Genomic DNA, 19861 nt, shown 5'->3' with positions numbered 1-19861 from the left:
AGACTTGCCTTTATTCTGCCTGTTTTCATTTTGATTATTTACACAGATTTTAATGTAGTTTTTCTGTATGTGTTGTTGACCATCCTTTAATATTGATTCATAGTGGCAACTGAGCAATTTACAGTGTGTCAAACACATAGCAGGTGTTCCTTATCTGGGGTTAGTGTCCAGTAGCTGTAATAGCTTGTTTATTCAAGAATAAAAAAGTCCTCTGATTGGAGGAAAAAAGTTAGTGTGCTGGTAGTATACTGATAAGATGATGTTTAGAGTTGTTTTGATGAGTTGGAGACTACAGGGTTATTGATGGATTACTTCTGCCAACTTGTTACTGTCTAGAGTTCCTTATTTACTACTTCCACATTCAGAAGTTAAGAGTGATTTGCGTTCTATGTACTATACCTTAGGAGCACTTTTCAACACGTAATTTGCTGACAGTGTTAGTAAACCAATGCTGTTCTTGCCCATGCATGCTGCTGATAAAAGCATTTGTTCTTAGTGTTTGCTACTGCAAGGGGGAAACTTTTTTTAAACTGGGCTGATTAATCAGTTTGCTTCACTGTGAATTTATGCCTCAAGCAGTATGTGCTAGTGGGGATGCCAATGACTTAAGCTTCATGTTTCTCATGAAAAGTGCTTTTAGGCTGTTTAGTGCTGGCAGTGTGGAAGGGAAACAGGAAGATATAAGAGGAATTTAAACATGAAGATGGAGTGGAAGATCCTGTACGGGTCCTTTTACCTAGATTTCTGTAATTAGTCCCAGTCAGCTTAAGGCAAAATATGGAGCAAATTTCTTCTCCTTTTATAGTAATAAAGCTATAAAATTCTGTTAACCAGTCCTTGTACTCTGGTTTCCTCTGGTTTTAGAGAGCCAATAATTCTTCTGTCTTAAAATTGTATTCTGTAAAAAGATTCAGTGATATTACATGTGTTCAGGTAATTAGGAAAATTGCTTTGTTTAATGTTGAGATTTTAAAAACTAGCTACTTTAAAAAGGAATTGCAAAAGAAGGGCTTGCAAGTGGGATAAGGCACTAGCATTCAAGTTGAAAGAACTGAAAATCTTAAAAACACGCAGATACATAGGCTGCAAGGAAATGTTGATTATTTTCAAGTAAGTTATTACGAACACTTGATTTTTTTAAGTCTTAACTGCTTACCTGAAACAAAACCTAGTATTTTTAAGGTTTAAAAACCCCAACAAACCAGGAAAAAAGGCAGAAATTACAATCTACAAATGATGAAACAACTTGTTTGTGGTCTGTTTACTACTTGCCCTGGTTTTGGCTGGGACAGAGTTAGTTTCCTTCTTAGTAGCTGGTGCAGTACTGTATTTTTTATTTAGTATGACAATAATAACACACTGTTATTATTATATATTATTATTATTATTATATATTATATTATTATATAACAACAATAACACACTGTTTTAGTTTTTGCCAAGCAGGTTCACAAGAACATGTGGGAGGTATGGCCACAACAGGTGGACTGAACTAGACAAAGAGTTATTCAACACAGAATGACAGAATGTGTCAGGTTGAAAGGAACCACAGTGGGTCATCTGGTCCCACCCCCTGCTTAAGCAGGGTCATCCTACAGCATATGGAACAGAATTGCATTTAGATGGTTCCTAATTATCTCCAGTGAGGGAGACTTCACAACCTCCCTAAGCCATCTGGTCCAATGCATGGTCACCCTCACAGTAAAGTTCTTCCTCATGTACAGATGGAACTTCCTGTGCATCAGTTTCTGCCCATTGCCTCTTGTCCTATTGCTGGGCACCACCTAGAAGAGCCTGGCTCCATCTTCTTGACACCCTCCTTTCAGATACTTAGAGACATTGATGAGGTCCCCTCTCAGTCGTCTCCTGTCAAGGCTGAACAGGCCCAGCTCCCTCAGCCTTTCCTTGTAAGAGAGACGCTGCAGGAGGAAGTGTTCCAGTCCAGTTAAGCTTTGAGTGGGTACTTAAATCTGTAGATACACTACCTTCTTAAACTATTTAAAGTGAAGAACAGCCTGATAGTAATTAGCATGTTCTCTTTTCACTGTAAAATACCTCCTAATGCATTTTTTTTACCCTGTGTTGACTCCCTTTGCAGTTATCCCCTAAAGGGGATAATAACTTACCTACAGAAGCTGAAACAGAAGAAAAGGAGATGGATACTTCAAAGGAAGATGACCCACCTTCAGACAAAAACATTAAAGAAGTATGTTAGAGCTTTTTCTGTGTACCAGTAAAGATCTTAATATGTTGATTGGTGTAAATCTATTACTGAGTATTCAGACACTATAGTTATTACTACTGTGACAGTCTCAGGAGTTGTTTAATTATATAAAACTTTCTGTGTGTTCACTCATGTTTAGACCTCTCATTGAAGCTCCCAGGAACTGTAGTTTTCTTCAGAGGGGAAACTTAGTCTGACTTTTCTATGAGTTGAATTAAAACTGGTGGAACACCGTGGGTTTTATCACTTACTCTGTATTGCAAATGTACTTTTTTTCAGGACTAAATAAAGACTTCAGACAGACTGAAACGTCACTACATATCTTTATTTAGAACAGAATATTATTTAGTACTTAGTTTATTTTTTTATCTTTCAGGAAAAAGTCCTGAGTACCAGATAATCATAGAATGGTTTGAGTTGGAAGGGACCTTAAAGATCATCTGATTACACTGCCATGGGCAGGGACATCTTCCACTAGAACAGGTTGTTCAAAGCCCTATCCAACCTGGCCTTGAGCACTTCCAGGGATGGTACATCCATAGCTTCTTTGGGCAACCTGTTCCAGTGCGTCACCACCCTTACAGTAAAGAATTTCTACTTAATATCTAATCCAAACCTACCCTTATTTAGTTTAAAGCCATAATCATGATTTTAATAATTTAAAAGCAGGAAGTGTCTTCATATACATTACAGGATTCTTGTTTAAACTATGTGCTAGAGGCTTCAGTTGTGAAAAATACTTAGAATAATTTAAATATATATCTTTGTTTTGTGAAGACTCTTTGCACTGTTTTTAATCTTCACAGGATGTGGTGAAAACAAATGATGCTTCTATTCCTAAAGTTGCTAGAAGAGGAAGAAAAAGAAAGGTAACAATGCATTTAAATAGTTTCCTTACTGGAATTTTTCAGCTGTGATAATACTGGATGTTATTTTCTTTAATGACAGATTATACGTAAGTTGAAGTGCTTGACACCCTTCTCCCCTTTTTCAAATGTCAGAAAGATTTGTAGAAATGAAAGTTTTCCCAGAGTGTGTTTTACAAGTCTTAATTCCGTTTGAACTTGATGTGGAATATGGAGTTCCCATCTTTCCCAAAAAACCTAATACAAGTAAGAAAAAAATAAGATATAAACTGTTGCTAGACTGCTAATAAAACAGTGTATGTTTTAACATCTTTATCACACTGAACCAATATCTGAAATACTCCTCTTTTTCACAAATTTGTGATTTTGTAATGTCTTCAGTTTGGGAAAATATGTGACTAGTATGTTTGTCACAGGTATATTGCATGCTGTACCTATACTCTTCGTTGTCCTGCATACAAGATGCTAAATTCTTGACTGTTTTTTCCAGTTGAGATTTTTCTCAATTCTTTTCATCTGTATGTATGGATAGGGAATGTTTCTGCAGGGAAATACGTATCTTTTCATCGAGATCTTTTAAGTTCTATCCATCTTTCCAACCCAACCCCCCTGAAATGACTGTGTAGATACAGGTCTTTATGTCCCATTGCTGCAGGCCAACATACAATTTTTCATGGTGAATAACATTGGTCTGCAGAGCTGGAAGCAGGTATTTTTCTGGATAGCTCCATTTGTTGCCTTGATACTTTGATGCAGCTTGGATGATGATGGGATACTGTAAAAGAAGAGTATTTGGGAGGTGGAAATATGAACTTGCCTGCTTAAAACTGGGTTTTGGTGTGCTGTTATGGTGATCTTAAAAATACTTACAAGTAATCTCCTTGCTTTATTGTATCAAGATAAGTTTGTTCTGAAGATGAATGGGCTGGTTGAATTTATATGAAACATTTCTTATCAGGTAATGATGATATGGAGAGGGTCAAATTAGTAATACTTAAATATAATCTGTTACTGAATTTGGAAACTTTTTCATGTGTACAACCAGTAGCATAATAATTTATTTCTAGAAGTTTAAAACTGTTGTTTGAGAAAGTAATTGAGATACTGGGGTCATGTATTTTTTTCACTTGTGAAATTCATTCTTTAAATTAGTCTGAAAAACGAGCTGAAGCTGAGGAAGCAGCAGTGGGAGCAGCAGCAGCTCCTATGTCAGTGTCTCCAAAAGTAAGCCCCAAAAGAGGAAGACCAGCAGGTAATTTCAGAAGAATTATCTAATTTTTTTCACCACAGAAATATCTGTGTAGAATTAGTCAGGGAGTTGTCTCCTTCCCCTAAAGTACTACAGAGTATTTTTTCATGCTAAAGGTGGGCTTTGCTAATAGATTGTAATGAGAACCTCATCTCAAACTGATGAATTTAGGACATAAATGGATTTAAATTGTTAGCATTAATGCTCAGTCTTTGAAATTAAAGACTAGTTTTGGATACAGTTATTGCCTTTAGAAAAGCCTTCTTCATAAAATACTGCTAAAGTATAAATATGTGATAAGAGCTCTCTCTGCATTTTTGCTCCATAAAGGTTTATATACATTAAAGGTCTACAAACTACTTTGATTGTGTTAGAATATCCATAAAACACAAGAGAACTGGGGGAACAACAAACCTGTAGGTGGAGCTCTGAGGACAAGAAAAAAAAGCTAAGAGCTGGAGAGACTTGTTTAAAAAGATGTTTAAGACAGTCTGTAGGTTGATAGACAAATTAAAAAACAATACAACTTAATTTTTTTAAATGTATAATTAGAATCATTTGGTGACACTACAGTGCCTGTTTCTTTCCAAGTAGCAATGATCTATTGTAAGTTTTATGGTAAGCTTGCAGATTATCTTGATCATTAACTAATACAAGAGAAAACAGTTCTTGCAGCAGTTAAGTACATTGTATGAGCATCTAGCCAGGGAAACAAATAATTTAGTCATCTGTATCTGCTGACAATGTAAAAACAGTGCAACCACAGTTAAATAGACTTATTTACTTTTGCCTTGGGAGTTGTTAGGAAATTTTAAATATTAATTCATGCCCCTCTGTCATTTCATTACATGTACCAAATGTACATCTTTAATATTTGTGGTTTTATCTTTACCATTTTTTGCTGTTTTTTACTAACTGCTATCTGTAAGAGCAGGAAAGGATTTATAAGAGATGCTTTTGCCTCCAGTATAAAACACCTTTTTGGAAAGCGTACTATAAAGCCTTTTCTGGTGTTGATATAATGCCCTCATCTCTTGTTAAGCAGTGCTGCGTGCTAAGACCAACAAGACTTTAAATGGTGAGTGTTAGGTTTCCTGACCACATGTTCACTGTGGTACTGGAAAAGCATTTGAAGTATATAGATGCCAAGAAGACAGACATGCTGTTTGTCTTACTCCTAAGAATGTGCTGAGTCTGAGGAAATGCAGGGTTTTGATCTGCACTATAGTGTGGTAGAACTTCCTGACAGTGGGTTGTTACCATGAAGAGTGATCGAAGTCCCATGATACATCTAAAAATATGGATAACAAACTGTATTAATGTGGGCACTAAGTGCATTCATTCTCTAATTTCAGACTTTCTCATTGTCTAATTTAAGACTTGTTTGTATTAGTTATGCAATGTGTGAAACAAATCTAACTACATGGTTTGTAAAAAGCACAAGAATTGGTAGTTGGAGCCTGTGGCTGAAAAACACCAAAGTTTTTAATTTACCAGTCGGCTAAAAAACTACCAACACTTTAACTTATTTGATTTAAGGGTAGCTTATGTCTGTTGAGTAAGAATCTTTCCACATAGACAAGGAGTAGGTGGTGGCTGTGGACTAACCTGTTATTTCTGTATAACTACTAGCTTCTGAAGTAAAAGTTCCAAAACCAAGAGGGAGACCCAAGTTGGTGAAACCGTCATGTCTTTCAGAGGGTGACCTGTGAGTTACGGTTTTTTCCTTATTTCTAAAATTAAAGTTTCTTCATTGTAAACAGTGTTGTTCCTTATGTTAAGACTTCATAGTTAGCAGTGAGTTCCTGACAGTTTTTGCCCCATTAGTGCTCAGTATGAGTTGCTGTTTCTGTTGATGTAGTTACAATACAGAGTAACTCAAGGTACTACATTTCTGGAACAAGCGACAGAAAATCTTGAATTTCCTAACTTGTAAATTCTGCGCAAAATTCCTGCTGAGTGAAGAGGAAAGATATTTACTAAGAGAAAATACAAGATCACACGAAATTGAAATAGCGATTTCTTTTTCTTGCATTTTTTGTTTCAGAAGTCTCTTCTGATGGAATTCTAACCCTATTAGTTACCTAAATTTTGTTTTTGCTGTCGTCAAGTCCTTAGTGCTTCTGCAAACTCGAGGAAAAGTTGGGCATTGGTTTACTTTTCTATAAATTAGCAAATGCACAGTTTTGGTATATGTACACCTTAAATAAGGGTACTTTATAAGCCTAGTTTACAGTTTATGCACTCTTGGTCCTGCAGACCCATATGTATGTGGAGAACCTGCTGAGCACGAACTTCTTAGGTTTGGATCTATGCACTTATATTAAAGTTAGCTTCATTGGAGCCTCCATACTATTACTTATTTGTTTGGGTTTTTTCCCCACAGTTACTGGGCTTTAATTTTAGAAGAAGACAAAGTATTTTTTCAAAAGGCATTAAATTAAACAAAAGTGAATTAACTTCATAATTTTTAATATTCTGTGATTAAAAAAATCAGCTCACTGAGTTAAAATGTCATTTTTAAAGTCGCTGTAGGTAGTGGACATGGTGCCTAAATACTGTTCATGTTTTAGTGTTAATGAGGAGGAGAAGGCAAAGAAAAAAGGACCAGAAGAAAAGCCCAAAAAGCAAGGGAAAAAAGATGAGGAGAGTCAGAAAGAAGAGGAGAAATTAAAGAAGGAATTTGATAAAAAGGAAGGAAAGAAAGAGGCTGAACCAAAAAGGAAAAATATTGCAAAAGTGGGTTCTACATCAGCTTCTGATTCTGAAGATGAAGAAGAACAAGAAGGGGACAAGGTATACTTTTGCTTTCCTGATGAACTTATTATAAAGGGAAGTAGTATCACTGAAGATCTTTCTTCAAGTTAAAGCTAGATCTTAGTGAAGTTTGTAGTCCTGTGACTTGGCTTACAGATGTATAGAATAGAAGTTTCAAAACTTAATTTCCTCCAATAATTCTTGGAGGAACTTGTAGTATTTTCTAAGAAAAGCATCTTTTCTTAGATGCTTTAAGACTTTATATGTAGCCTTTATTTTGTCAGAAGGCTTTTTTTTTTTTTTTCATCTATGTTCCTTGAAACACAGATGTTGTTTTCCTTGGGTGCATCTGGAGAACATTTGGCTTGAAATCACATTTTAGAAAGGTACAAAGCTGTCCCTAGCCAACAATTTGTAATGTCTTCATTTTTCTAGTCCTTAGCATTGCCTTCCAATGAAAAGAAAAAAGGGAAGAAAAGACTAATGAAATTATATTTAATTTCAGAGAAAGCCACCTTTTGTCAGGTTGCTCCATGGAGTAGAGAAAGATACTTAGTGTAGGTAGGTTTATCTGTTTATGGAAACAATAATTTAATAATCTCACTTTTCTCTTTCCAACCATTAAATGCCAAATAACAGAAGAAAAAAGGAGGAAGAAGCTTTCAGGCAGCGCACAGAAGGGGCATTGTAAGAGGCCAACATGAGAGAGAAGTAACAGAAAGAAAGCGTAAACAGGAGGAACAGACAGAATCTGAATCGTGAGTGTATTTTAACATATGATGCCCACAAGTTGTAGGAATACTTTGAACCTAATGGGAGGGGACAATATTTGAAAAACTTCCGAACTTGTTTGCACTGTGTTCTGTTTTTCTCCCCTTGCCTTTTTGGTTTTCTATTTTTTCTTTTTAAGGGGAGAGTAAAAAGTTCCTCTAAACCATATGTTCTTTTGTGGGAGGATGGGAAGAATTGAACATACAAATTAAGTGATGTCAATCTTTCAGTGACTTGGAATCCCTAGCAGAGGACAACTGGTGGGTTCTTTTTAGAACTAACCTAAGAATAACCATGTACAAAGGGGTCAGTGTGAAAAGCTGTTCAGGACAGCCGTGTATTTTTCTTACAATTTTTAGATACATTGACAACTGGTAGGACCTCTTAATCCATGGTCATGGATTTTTGATCAGATATGGAATGCATAGGGTTATCTGGACAACATTTCCTTCTCTGTCTGGCACCTGGAGCACACGCTGTCAGACAGAAGTTAAAAAATTAAGCCTTATTCTACTCTAGCACTGCAAAGCCAGTTGAGTGATACCAAGAGCAATCTGCATTTGGAAAATAATTTAGCACAAATGAATCAAGCATAAGAATGGAGAGAAGATCCTGCCAGAAACTGGGGGGGAAGGAGGAGGGGAACAATAGGAAGAAATCTGACTCATTTTCAAGAGGTTTTCTGCAAATGAATGAAGAAGCTGCACCACAAGGGCATGATGTTCCCATCCCCACAGTTGGTGGGAGGGCAGAAGAAAGGGAGAACAAGGTAAAAATTTGGAGAAAAAGGAAGAGAATAATGGTCCCCTTTACCTGTAACAACAAAATCCACCCTTTTTCACATTCATTAACAAGAATCTAGTTTTGTGTGGGTCTTTTTTTTTTTTTTTTTTTTTTTTTTTTTTTTTAATCCTCCAGCCCCTTTTTTTTCTCCTCTTCCTGTCACTCCTCTGGAAACCTGACATAGTTATTCTACTTACCTGTAGCAAACTTAAGCGTTTCCAACTTTAGAGATATTAAATTGTCCTTAGAAGCTTAGCAGCCTTAATATATCAGTATTTAACTCTGACACATGCTGATTGATTTCTGCAATCAAACTAAATCAAGTCATATATTGATTTAGTTATAATAATCAAATTTCTGCTTTTAAATAGGTGTCATATTTTATACATTGGAGGGTAGATAGATTTTTGTTTCAGTAAGATAAATGAGAAGTAGATTCTGAAGGCATAATGAATTTAATTATAGCTGATGACTAATATCACAAAACTCAATATTGACTAAAAATAATATAGACTGATATGTGTTTTGATTACTTTTCTTGTCAGCATAGTATCCATTTTCTGGTCTTTGTAGCTACTTTGTTAGTATTTATTTAATTAAAGTGCTTTACACCATACAGCTTGTCTCCACTGTTAAGATTGTGCTGCCAGTTGAAGCAAACTAGTTTTATGTACTTTGAAAGTGTTGATTCTATAACTGGATAGATTATGAAAGAAACATGGAAGATAAGACATGCAGGCCTACATATTACTGTGACAGGAAGTAAATTAGTCACAGGACATTTAGTTATGACATGCTGAAATATGCAAATTCTAAAATGAGGCCTTTAAACCCCTCAGTAAGACAAGACTGAGGAATTGCTAAACAGGAGTTCATGATCTTCTCTGAGTAAGGAGTTTAAAAGTGTGTTTGAAAGATTTCTGCCTGTGTTCATCCTGTAACTGAGATGGAGACAAATTTTGTTTTGCTTTTCGTGATTCCCAGAGTTATTTTCAGAGACACAACTGGAGAAAGATCCAGGAGATTTCAATGCATTTGCAGTAAATCTTTTTTCCTTATTACTACTTTTTTCAAGAATATTTAAATTATTACTGATATATGTATGGTCACTTGTAAGATATGTTTACTGTTACATTTAATTATTTGAGAAAATCAGTCATATAGGATCTGATTATGATTAATTGATCTTTCCATAATTCCCCATGGAAATGTCAAATACTTTTACTCTTTTTGTTATCCTCATAAAAATATTTTCCTTCTCCAAGAGTTAGTTCTGTACAATGCCATTTTACCAATTTATACATACAACCCCCCAAAAAATACGGTTTGGAAATGTGACTTGTTTTTAAAATCCTGTAATTTGCTGCTTCTAGGGAAAAGCAGCTGTGAGTAGGAGGATTTATCAGCAGTATCTTAGCTAATTAATTTGCTTACTTTGTTTCAGCCTTTGAAAACCCCACTTTGTCTCTTTGTGTTCTTGCATGTCATTGTTTTACTGAGATAATGCTTCAAAATATTGCATATCATCCAGAAATTAGAAAAAAAAGTATGAAAAGCAGGGTGGAAAAGCATTGGAAAAACACTTTGACATTTTTCATAGGCAGAGTAAAGAAGAAGGCAAGAAAGCAGAGGTTAAGAAGATTGAGAAGAAGAGAGGTTAGTTTAAAGAGCTAAACAGTACTTCTTGGTTATATTATATTTTGGGCAGAATTTTTCCTGCGTAAGATAATTTACTGCTGAGGGTGGCTGTGTGGGCTGGGATGTCTGATCCATTCGGGTCTGTGAAACAGTGCATTTCTTGCCTGTGTTCTTTCTTTCTGAAGTGCATTAGAACAGGGCTTGGCTATTCTGACTACTGTCATTTGAGTTTTTGAGCCTTGGTCTCTTCTGTTTGTGAGCAAGAAACAAAAGCTTTTACTCTTTGAACTGAATCACTTCAGTTATTCCCATCATTTTTTCCTTTCTATCTTCTCATAACACTGTACTCTGAGAGACCTCTTGAAAGTATTTAGATACTACCTCTTACTAAGCCAGATGCTTAGATTCAGGTTAGTGTGGTCTTCTCTACTGACCCATACTCGCAGACTGACCTTCACAGGGATAAGTAACTCCTTTTTCAATACTCCCATCGTTGAGGGCAATCCAAACCACTGGCTGTAATTTGTAGTATAGTACAAATCCAGTGTCATAGACTCCAGCCAACATAGTGTCACAGCAGGGGGAAAACAAAAACTCATCCAAGATGGATTGGCCTTGAAGGAAACTCTGTTTGCGTGAAGTATTGTTCAGAATACGTATCAAATACAAACAGGCATTCAGCATGTGAATTAGAGTAGGCCATGTTTGTTCATCTTTTTCACCAGCTGAAGCATGTGTACTGGTAAAATTTATTTGGGTGGATTTGGATTTGAATCATGACCAGTTTACTGAGAACAAATCATTGATATCCAGGTGTCCTGTCTTAAGTCTTCCAGCTTTGTAACTCTTAGTATTTATTAAAAGTTCTTGTTAAACTGGCCCACAATTAGAGTGTGAAAGCTGTGTATTGGAATAGAAAATTCTTTTCAGTTTTAAGTCCTAAGGAGAAAACTAAGTGGGTTGCTAATAATGTTCAGTTTTAAAAAAACTGTGTACTTTATTTCTGATAGTAAGCCCTACAGTGTATTTATTGTGCACCTGCATATAGGATGCCTGCCCATATTCTTCTGCTTTCTGTGTGAAGTTTATATTTGTAGAATCGTTTCTGCAAAAACAAACCTGATATTATTATCAAATATTCATACATACTATTGTAATCTTCAGAAACATCAATGGATTCTAGGCTTCAAAGGATACATGCAGAAATAAAGAATTCCCTGAAAATTGATAATCTGGTAAGTATATTTTTTTAAAAACTGTTTTATATGTCAAATTCCAGTAGGAGGTGGTTGTGTGCTTGTTTTTAAATAATATTCTGAAAATGAGAGGAATTCTTTAAATTTGAAAGATAACTGCTGTTTAAATGTGGTTACTGTGGGCAGTTGAAGATGAGTGTCAGCAAATTAAATTGGTTTTATTTGAAAATACTTGATAATAAATTATTTACTGTAAACATTCAGATAGAATGATGTAAAATGAAGCATCTGGTGCCAGATCAGCATGCTTAGCTATGTGGAAACATCGGAGAGACATTGAGTGTAGTAGTGGTAGACTTCCTGATGCAAGGGGTTGGGGGCACCAGTCTACTGACTCCACTCACTGTCAAGTGAGTGAAATCTGTTGCTTGTTGGAGTTTCAGATTTGGAATATTACTGGCAGATGTTTAAAGCTTTCTGACTGTAAGACTATTTATTTGCTACTGCTGGTTTTGTGTTGGCTACCAATGGTGTAGTCAGGGGATGCTTGGAAATTATGAAGCATGACTGCATGACTGTGAGAGTGATGGTCAAGGTATAGGGACCCAGGTGGTAGTCCCTTTCTTGAGAAAAGAACTTGTGAAGGAATGGATAAGTGTGCTAGGAGGTAGCAGGATCCACCCAAAAGTAGTGCTACCAAGAGATAACCTGGCCAGCCTGGTTGAAGACCATCAAACTAGGAATGGTAGCAGAGGAGGAAGTGGTGTGGAGCAGGATGGCAGTCAGATATAAACAGATGTCAGCAGAGTAATGTAAACAGAACTGACTTTGTAACCAACAGCATTCTTCTGCCAAACAGGACTGAATTGTCATGACCACATCAGCACAGAAATGAGGAAGTGCTGGCAGCACAGCATTATGAGGAAAGCTTTCAACTTTTCTGGAATGTCAGCACAACTGTTTTTCTTTTAGGGGTGGCTTTACACTAATACATAGAGCAGGGGGAACAACCCAGGAGAACTGGATATCTGCAGTTGCAGGGCTGTGGTTTCACTGATATCAGAGATTCAGTGAGAAGTTCTTCAGGAAAGATGGGTGCTGGGAAGACAAGATGAAAGAACTCTGTGAAACATCAGTGGAAACGTGTGTAGCTCTGCACTGGGGCAGTTAATAAGCCAACTGAGAGCTTATGGGTCAGGATTATTGGGCAGACCAATATGAGTAATATCCTGAGGATGTCAACCACAGATCACCTAATCAGGGAGAAGTAGAGAATGAAGTCATCTTTAAACAACTGGGAGTCACCTCTGGTTCTAATTGGAGGCTTGAAACATCCTGGTATCTGCTGAAGGGGCATGAGACTTACACACCAATGCAGGAAGCTTCTGGAGTGTGGTAATTTCCTAACATAGATGATGAAGAAGGTAACAAGGCAAGACACCTTGCTGGACCTGATTTTTCTAGACAGCAAAGAGCTGTCAGGCATTTGCAAGTCAGGGGCAACCTTGGCTGCAGTGACTGCCATGGTGGAGTTCAGGATACTGGTAGAAGGGAGCAGGGCAAAAAGGATTGCATCCCTGGACTCCGGAGAACAAACTTTGACCTCTACAGAGATCTGCTTGGAAGAATCTCTTGAGAGACTGTGGTGGAGAGAAGATGGGACCAGGAGATCTGGCTCAGTTTTAGCAGTTATCTCCTTCTCAAAGTTGATTCACCTTCACAAGTGGAAGGAATATCCAAATGTGGCAGGAAGGCTGCACAGATGAACAAAGAGCTCCTGACTATAATAAGGACACAAAAAAGGAAGCATACAAGAAGTGGAAGCAGTGATAAGTGAACAGGGAGGAATATACAAGCACTGTCCAAGCATGGAGGGATGTGCTTAGGAAAATGAAATCTCGGGAGAGAAATGGGGGACAACAAAGCTTCAAGTACCTCACCAGTAAAAGGAAGACTAGGAAAATGTGAGCCTGCTGCTGAATGGGGTTGGGATCCTAGTAAAAAAGAAGGCTAAGGTAATCAGTGTCTTCACCTCAGTTTGCTAGTACAATTCCATTCAGGAATCCTAGGTCCTTGAGACCAGTGGAAAGATCAAGAATGGGAAAGCCTTGATGCTCAGAGAACAAGGATCAAATTAAAGAACACTTAAACAAAGTGAGACCTGATGCAGAATAAACTGAAGAGTGCAGAGAGAGCTTAATAGTGTCATTGTGCATCTACACCATTTTATTTTTGAAAAATCATGGTGATGAGTGGGAGGTTCCTGAGGACTGAAGAAAGCAAATGTCACCCTCACCTTGCAGAAGGAGGGTCTAGGAAACTGCAGGCGAGTCAGTCCCATGCTGATCCCCTGAAAGGTGATGGAACAAATCCTCCTGGAAACTGTTTCCAATAATATAAAGTACAGTAAGGTCTCTGGGAGTTGTCAGCATGGGTTAATGAATATGAAATCATGCTTAACCAAACTGATACCCTTCTGTGGGATGACTGGCTTGGTGAATGAAGGAGGGCAGTGGACGTAGTTTATGTCAAGTTTAAAAAGGCTTATGACACAGTCTCTCATAACAGCCTCAAAGACAGACTCATGAAGTCTGGACTAAGAAAAGTGGATAGGAAGGTGGACTGAAAACTGACTGAACAGCAGGGCACAGAAGACTGATTGGTAGCAGAGAGTCCAGCTACAGACCAGTCACCAGTAGTCAGTACTATTAAAATATCTCATTAATGACTGAGATGATGGGACAGACCACACCTATAGCAAATTTGAAAATTATACGGAACTGAAATCAAGGATTGGATGGGAGTGCTGCCATCCAGGGAGACTTGGACAGGCTGGAGAAATGGGCCTTCAGGAACTTCATGAACTTAATTTCCAGTTCTGCACCTCTGGACAACAACCCCATGCACCAGCACGGGCTGGGCACTGAGTGGCTGGAAAGCAGTTTGTGGGAAAATGACCTGAGGTGTTAGTGGACACCAAGCTTAGCATGAGCCACCAATCTGCTTCTGTGGCTAAAGTGGCAACCAGCATGCTAGGCTGCATTAGAGTTGCCAGAACATGGAAGGAGGTGGTGGGTGCCCTCTTCTTGGCGCTGATGAGACACTGGATCCTGTTTTGGGCTCCCAGGAACAATAGAGATATGGACCTACTGTAGGGCACCCACTTAAGGGTCACAAAGATGGATTAAGCGCTTGGAGCACGTGTCATAGAAGGGGAGGCAAAGAGAGCTGGGAGTGTTCAGTCTGGAGAAAATGTGAAGATAAGAAAGTATGAGTGTGAGTGAAGTATGGCAGCATGAGGAACAGCAAGCTGCTACAATTTGGGAACACAGAGTTGTTTTGGGTTTTGGAAGCACGGTTCTGGTAGTGAGGGCAGGGGGCTGTCTTGTGCTGGATAGCTCCAGCCTGCTCCAGTGGATGAACCCTGCAGGGCGTGGCTGAGCCCCTCAGCCAGGATGGAGATGCATCTATGGAAACTTACTTGAACAGAGAGCAAAACACACTGGGCAGAGAAGAGGAGGAGGAGGTGGGGAGGAAGAAGTGAGAAACAGCAGAGGAAGCACCAAGGTAAAAAATAAGGGAGGAGGTGCTCTGTGTTGTTGGAGTAGGTATTCTCCTTGCAGCCTGTGGAAGAGACCACACTGTGACCTGTTGAGAACCCATGCTGGAGATTGGTCTGAAGTACTGCAGATCATGGGGAGAGCCCAACCTGCAGCAGAGGAGACTGTGTGAGGGAAGGAGTTGCAGAGAGGATCTGTGATGTACTGACCCTCTGCCAATGTGCACTGCTTGGGCTGGGGAGGGGAGTCTGGAGTGAGGTTGAGCATGGGAGAGGGAGGGAAAGAAAAGTGTTGGTTTACTGTTTGTCTTGGTTTCTCACAACCCACATCTATTTTAGTTGGTGATAAATTAATTTTCCTAAGTAGAGTCTGTTTTGCCCATTACAGTAACTGGTAAGCAATATCCCTGTCTTTATCTTGACCATGAGCTTTCTCATCCTGTTTGCAGTGGCTGTTGTGGACATCTGGCTGCTAGCCAAGGCTAACACCACAGTGTTAGTATGAAATGTTCATTTCCAGTGTTGCCTGTTCTTAAATTATTTTATTAAGTCTGTGCCAATACTTTGTCTCAAAAAATAGTTCACCTTAAATAAAATTCAGAAAGCTTTTACTTCAGCATTTTTTCATGATTTGGCCTAAATCATTCTGTCATGAGCCAAATAGTAAATTTTTTTAATACTGATTTCCTTTGAGAACAGGAGCTACAACTTTATACAAGATACAGAAGATTATTGTGGCTTGTACCAGCAATGACTCTTTTGAGTTCTAAGTAGTAATTAAAATAAACAAGACTAGCAGAAGATAAGGAAAATGAGAACTAAGTATTATAGAAAGAAGACTTTAGTACACTAGTTCTTAAAAATGCATCAGAAGCTCACATAATTCCTTCTGTACGTCCTGCACAGTGTGTCATTCATCAAACTTTTAAATGAAAAATCTACAAAGACACAGTTCTCTATATTAACTGCAGTCCACTTAATATGCTTTACTACCTTCCCAGTGGCAAATCACTTGTGAAAAATTGTGCATGGTAAAGACTAACTAGACAGAACAGCTTCAAGCATAGAAGTACTAGAATTATGAAACTAGCATAAAACTTGAGTTTGTATTTTGAAAGGATAAAATTCTTTTTAAATGTTACAAGTTACTCAGATACCATCTACCTTTTATGGAAGTAGCTGAGAGGCAACTGGTGTTAAATTTTTGTTTGCAAGTTTGACTACATAAAGTATTCTACAATTAAGTACATAGTCAAATTAAGGATGTTATAGGAAGGTGTCAGTGAGCATGGAAATTAATTTAGTATGGCTACTTAAAGATTACTAACATGTCAGTTAAGTCTTCAAACTAATTTCTTGTTTATATACAGGATGTGAACAGGTGTATTGAGGCTCTTGATGAGCTTGCATCCCTTCAAGTCACAATGCAACAAGCTCAGAAACATACGGAGATGATTCTAACTCTTAAGAAGGTGAGATTTGCAATGTTAATTAAAGTAACCTATATGTTTTTTTAAATTGATATCAGCTTTTTTTTGTTATTGAGATACTATGTCTACAGTTCAAGAATGATGCAGACAGGCTGGAGAGGACCTAAAGGAAGGCCATCACGATGATCAAAGGGCTGGAGAACCTCCCTTTTAAGGAAAGACTGAAGGGTTTAGTTCTTTCCAGCACCTTAAAAGGCAGCTGCAAAGAGAGTGTCAAAGCTCTCTCTTCGTAAGGAGACATGTGAGGAAGATGAGGTGTAATGGGTACAAGTTGCACTGGGAAAGGTTTTACCTTGATATTAAAAAATAATTTTTTTTACAGTGAAAACAATTGTTCACTGGAACAGCCTCCCCAGGGATGTGGAGGAGTCCCCATTGCTGGAAGTTTTCAAGATGCAGTTGGACAGGGGGTTCGATTAATCTGATCCAGGCTCTCTTTTCCATGAAGGGTTGGACAAGGAGATCCCTCAAGGTCCCTCCCCACCTGGCAGTTCTTAGTTTCTATGATACATCAGAGAATGGGAAAGTCTGTTATTTCAGGTTAAATGAAGAATTTCATCTAGCACATAATGAAATTACATAGGCATTTAAATACCTAAGTGGAGCTCATTGTTTTATTACTTTGATTTCAGATACGGAAATTCAAAGTTAGCCAAGTTATCATGGAGAAATCTACAATGCTATATAACAAGTTCAAGACCATGTTTCTTGTTGGGGAAGGAGATTCTGTTCTTTCCCAAGTACTAAATAAATCACTTGCTGAGCAGAAGCAGCATGAAGAAGCTAACAAAACCAAAGAACAGTGGAAGAAAGGAGCAAACAAAAAGATGGAAAAGGAAAAGGACCAAACAGGTAAGTCATGTGGTTTTAGTTTTTTGTCATATAAAAGACTTAGTCTCTATTAATTTCTGAGACAGCTTCAAAATATCCGTGATGTAGGAATTCTGCCCGTCTATGAAAACCTTTACATATCTGAAATAGTCAAGGATAAAACTGCTATAACTAACTTCCAAATTCAAGAGTGTAATGTTTTCCATGGCCATGTTATTTCTTATTACCTGAAGGAAAAGGCTTTTGTAAAAATTGAGTTTAGCATTTTTTACTTCTTTAAATTTTCTAACTTGATTACATTACAGGATAAAAAAAACAAATTAGACATGAGGTAGAATTACATACTACCATTGTTGCAGTTTAACCCCAGCCAGAAACCAAGTCCCCATGCAGCCACTTGCTCAGTTACCCACCAGTGGGATTAGGGAGAGAATCAGAAGGGTAAGTGATAGAAAACTCACAGGTTGAGATAAAGACAGTTTAATAGGAAAAGCAAAAGCCACACAGACAAGCAAAGCAAAACAAGGAATTCATCCATCCCATGGGCAGGCAGGTGCTCAGCCATCCCCAGGAGAGCGGGGCCCCATCACACATAACAGTGACTTGGGAAGAGAAACACCATCGCTCCAAACATCCCTCCTCTTCCCTCTTCTTCCTCTCAGTTTATATACTGAGCATGATGTCATATGGTACGGAATATCCCCGTGGTCAGTTTGGGTCACCTGTCCCAGCTGTGTCCCCTCCCAGCCGCCCATGCACCCCGAGGCTCCTTGCCAGCATTGGCATTATGAAAAGCAGAAAATTCCTTGGCTCTGTGTAAGCCCTGCTCAGCAATGACAAAAACATGTCTGCATTATGAACCTTGTTACCCTATTGCCAAGCCAACACAAATCCAAAACACAGCCCATACTAGACACTGTGAAGAAAACTAACTCTACCCCAGCCAAAACCTTCCATTCCTCCCATACCTAGACTTCCACCTGTCAATGGAACTTGCAGCTGCTTCATTCCCTTCATTAGACTCTTCCTGTATCATGCACGCTCTACCTTGTGTAGCAGCAACTTTTAAGTGCTTCTGTACTACTCCTGTGATGCAACTTCAGTAGTTATAACAGAACTACTATTATAGGAGAATAAATGTCTATGCTCTTAACAGTACTATCACAGATAAATCAATAATGTACAAGTACAGTATAATATTGAAAGCTTTCCATAGTAAGCATGCTCAGTAATACATCAGTAGTAAAATAGATACTTACCTTTTTAAATATGTTCAAATGTATTTAAATCCTTGAAAATGTAGAAATTCAACCCATCTATTTAAATTATTTAGATCTTTAATCTCCACAAGCACCTCACAGAAATTATATTTACTTTGAACTTGAACTGTGGGAGCAAAACTATTTTAGGAAATCATTTGAAAATTACACACCTGGATCTGGAATAAACAAATTACTGTAATTGAGGTGATAAAGGATGCCAAGGATTCAGAAAAACTGTAGTTGTAATTGCTATGGAAGCAAGGATGATGATAAAATCCAAACATTTTATGGTGAGAGAATGTGTGATGTAGTAGATGTTCCATACAGATCTTTCCCCAAACCAATGATCAGCACAACGAATACGTTAACAAAGGGCTAAACTGAAAGACTTCCTACACATTGTCTGGCTAGTGAAGCCACTCCAGATAAGATTAACACAACTTCAGCAAGACACAGTAAAATACCATATTGTTACCCAGTCACTGAGAATAGAAAGAACTTCTGTCAGTGTAGGGGGATTTTATTTGCTATAAAGAGAAATTCTGATCCTTATGTGCACTCTTCTACCCAAACTGAACTGCTGAACTATGACTATCTTTACAAAACACAATAATGTAATTGATTGTACTTGATGTACAGCATCAGATTCCCTTTAGTAATAAGAGATTATAGCATTTACTGTTTTATTAAATGCCTCCCATGGCATTCAAGTTCAGAATTGATTCTGAGCAAGTGTAAACAGATACACTACTAGAATGTCATCTTTAAATGATCTTGTCTGCTTTTTAGCATGTCTTAGCTTGTAAGAATTCAGATGAGAAACATCGTGAATTTTTTTCTTGCTGTAGTACAGTAGTTTAAAAGAGGTTTTGGTTTTTTTTATAAACCTAGGACTTCAAGTATAGGATTCAGTTCTGACTTAGTCATTTGTTCCTCAGCAGTTCACTCAAAATTCACTGGTTTGTAATATCAGAGCAAAGCATGTAGTCATGACCGAAATTAAGTTAGGTATTCCTGCTTGGACTTCACTAAATACAGCTTCTACTCCGTATTTTGTTTTCCTGCTTGAAAATTGCATGCTATAACTAACCACTTTTACTTTTTATATACACTCTCATATTTTGATTACACACATTCATTTGTTAGAGTTGAGAGTAAATGATATGTGGTGGACTATTAACTTGTACAGTTAAAAGTATCAAGAATCCCCATAAATGGTCTGACCGAGTTAGAAT

At 37.8% G+C, this 19861-nt stretch overlaps 1 protein-coding gene across 5 annotated transcripts in view; it reads left to right on the top strand.

Moving 5' to 3' along the window:
• The window catches only part of PSIP1 (PC4 and SFRS1 interacting protein 1), a 35285-nt gene that overhangs the window by 11707 nt on the left and 3717 nt on the right, over positions 1 to 19861 (top strand). For 2 of the 5 annotated variants that reach the window (XM_032676974.1, XM_032676973.1), the window contains exons 6-15: positions 2099 to 2206; positions 3031 to 3093; positions 4243 to 4342; positions 5972 to 6047; positions 6913 to 7135; positions 7736 to 7854; positions 10251 to 10306; positions 11453 to 11523; positions 16414 to 16515; positions 17166 to 17385. In XM_032676974.1, the coding sequence (XP_032532865.1) occupies positions 2099 to 2206; positions 3031 to 3093; positions 4243 to 4342; positions 5972 to 6047; positions 6913 to 7135; positions 7736 to 7854; positions 10251 to 10306; positions 11453 to 11523; positions 16414 to 16515; positions 17166 to 17385 (1138 nt within the window). Of the gene's footprint in view, positions 1 to 2098; positions 2207 to 3030; positions 3094 to 4242; positions 4343 to 5971; positions 6048 to 6912; positions 7136 to 7735; positions 7855 to 8386; positions 8508 to 8565; positions 8705 to 10250; positions 10307 to 11452; positions 11524 to 16413; positions 16516 to 17165; positions 17386 to 19861 lie in introns of those variants that run through there. The other 3 variants (XR_004354833.1, XM_032676975.1, XM_032676976.1) reach the window with 3 other exon arrangements.

This window comes from Chiroxiphia lanceolata, chromosome Z, assembly GCF_009829145.1.
Source record: "Chiroxiphia lanceolata isolate bChiLan1 chromosome Z, bChiLan1.pri, whole genome shotgun sequence".
Taxonomy (NCBI): domain Eukaryota; kingdom Metazoa; phylum Chordata; class Aves; order Passeriformes; family Pipridae; genus Chiroxiphia; species Chiroxiphia lanceolata.
This window is presented reverse-complemented; position numbering and strand designations above follow the sequence as displayed.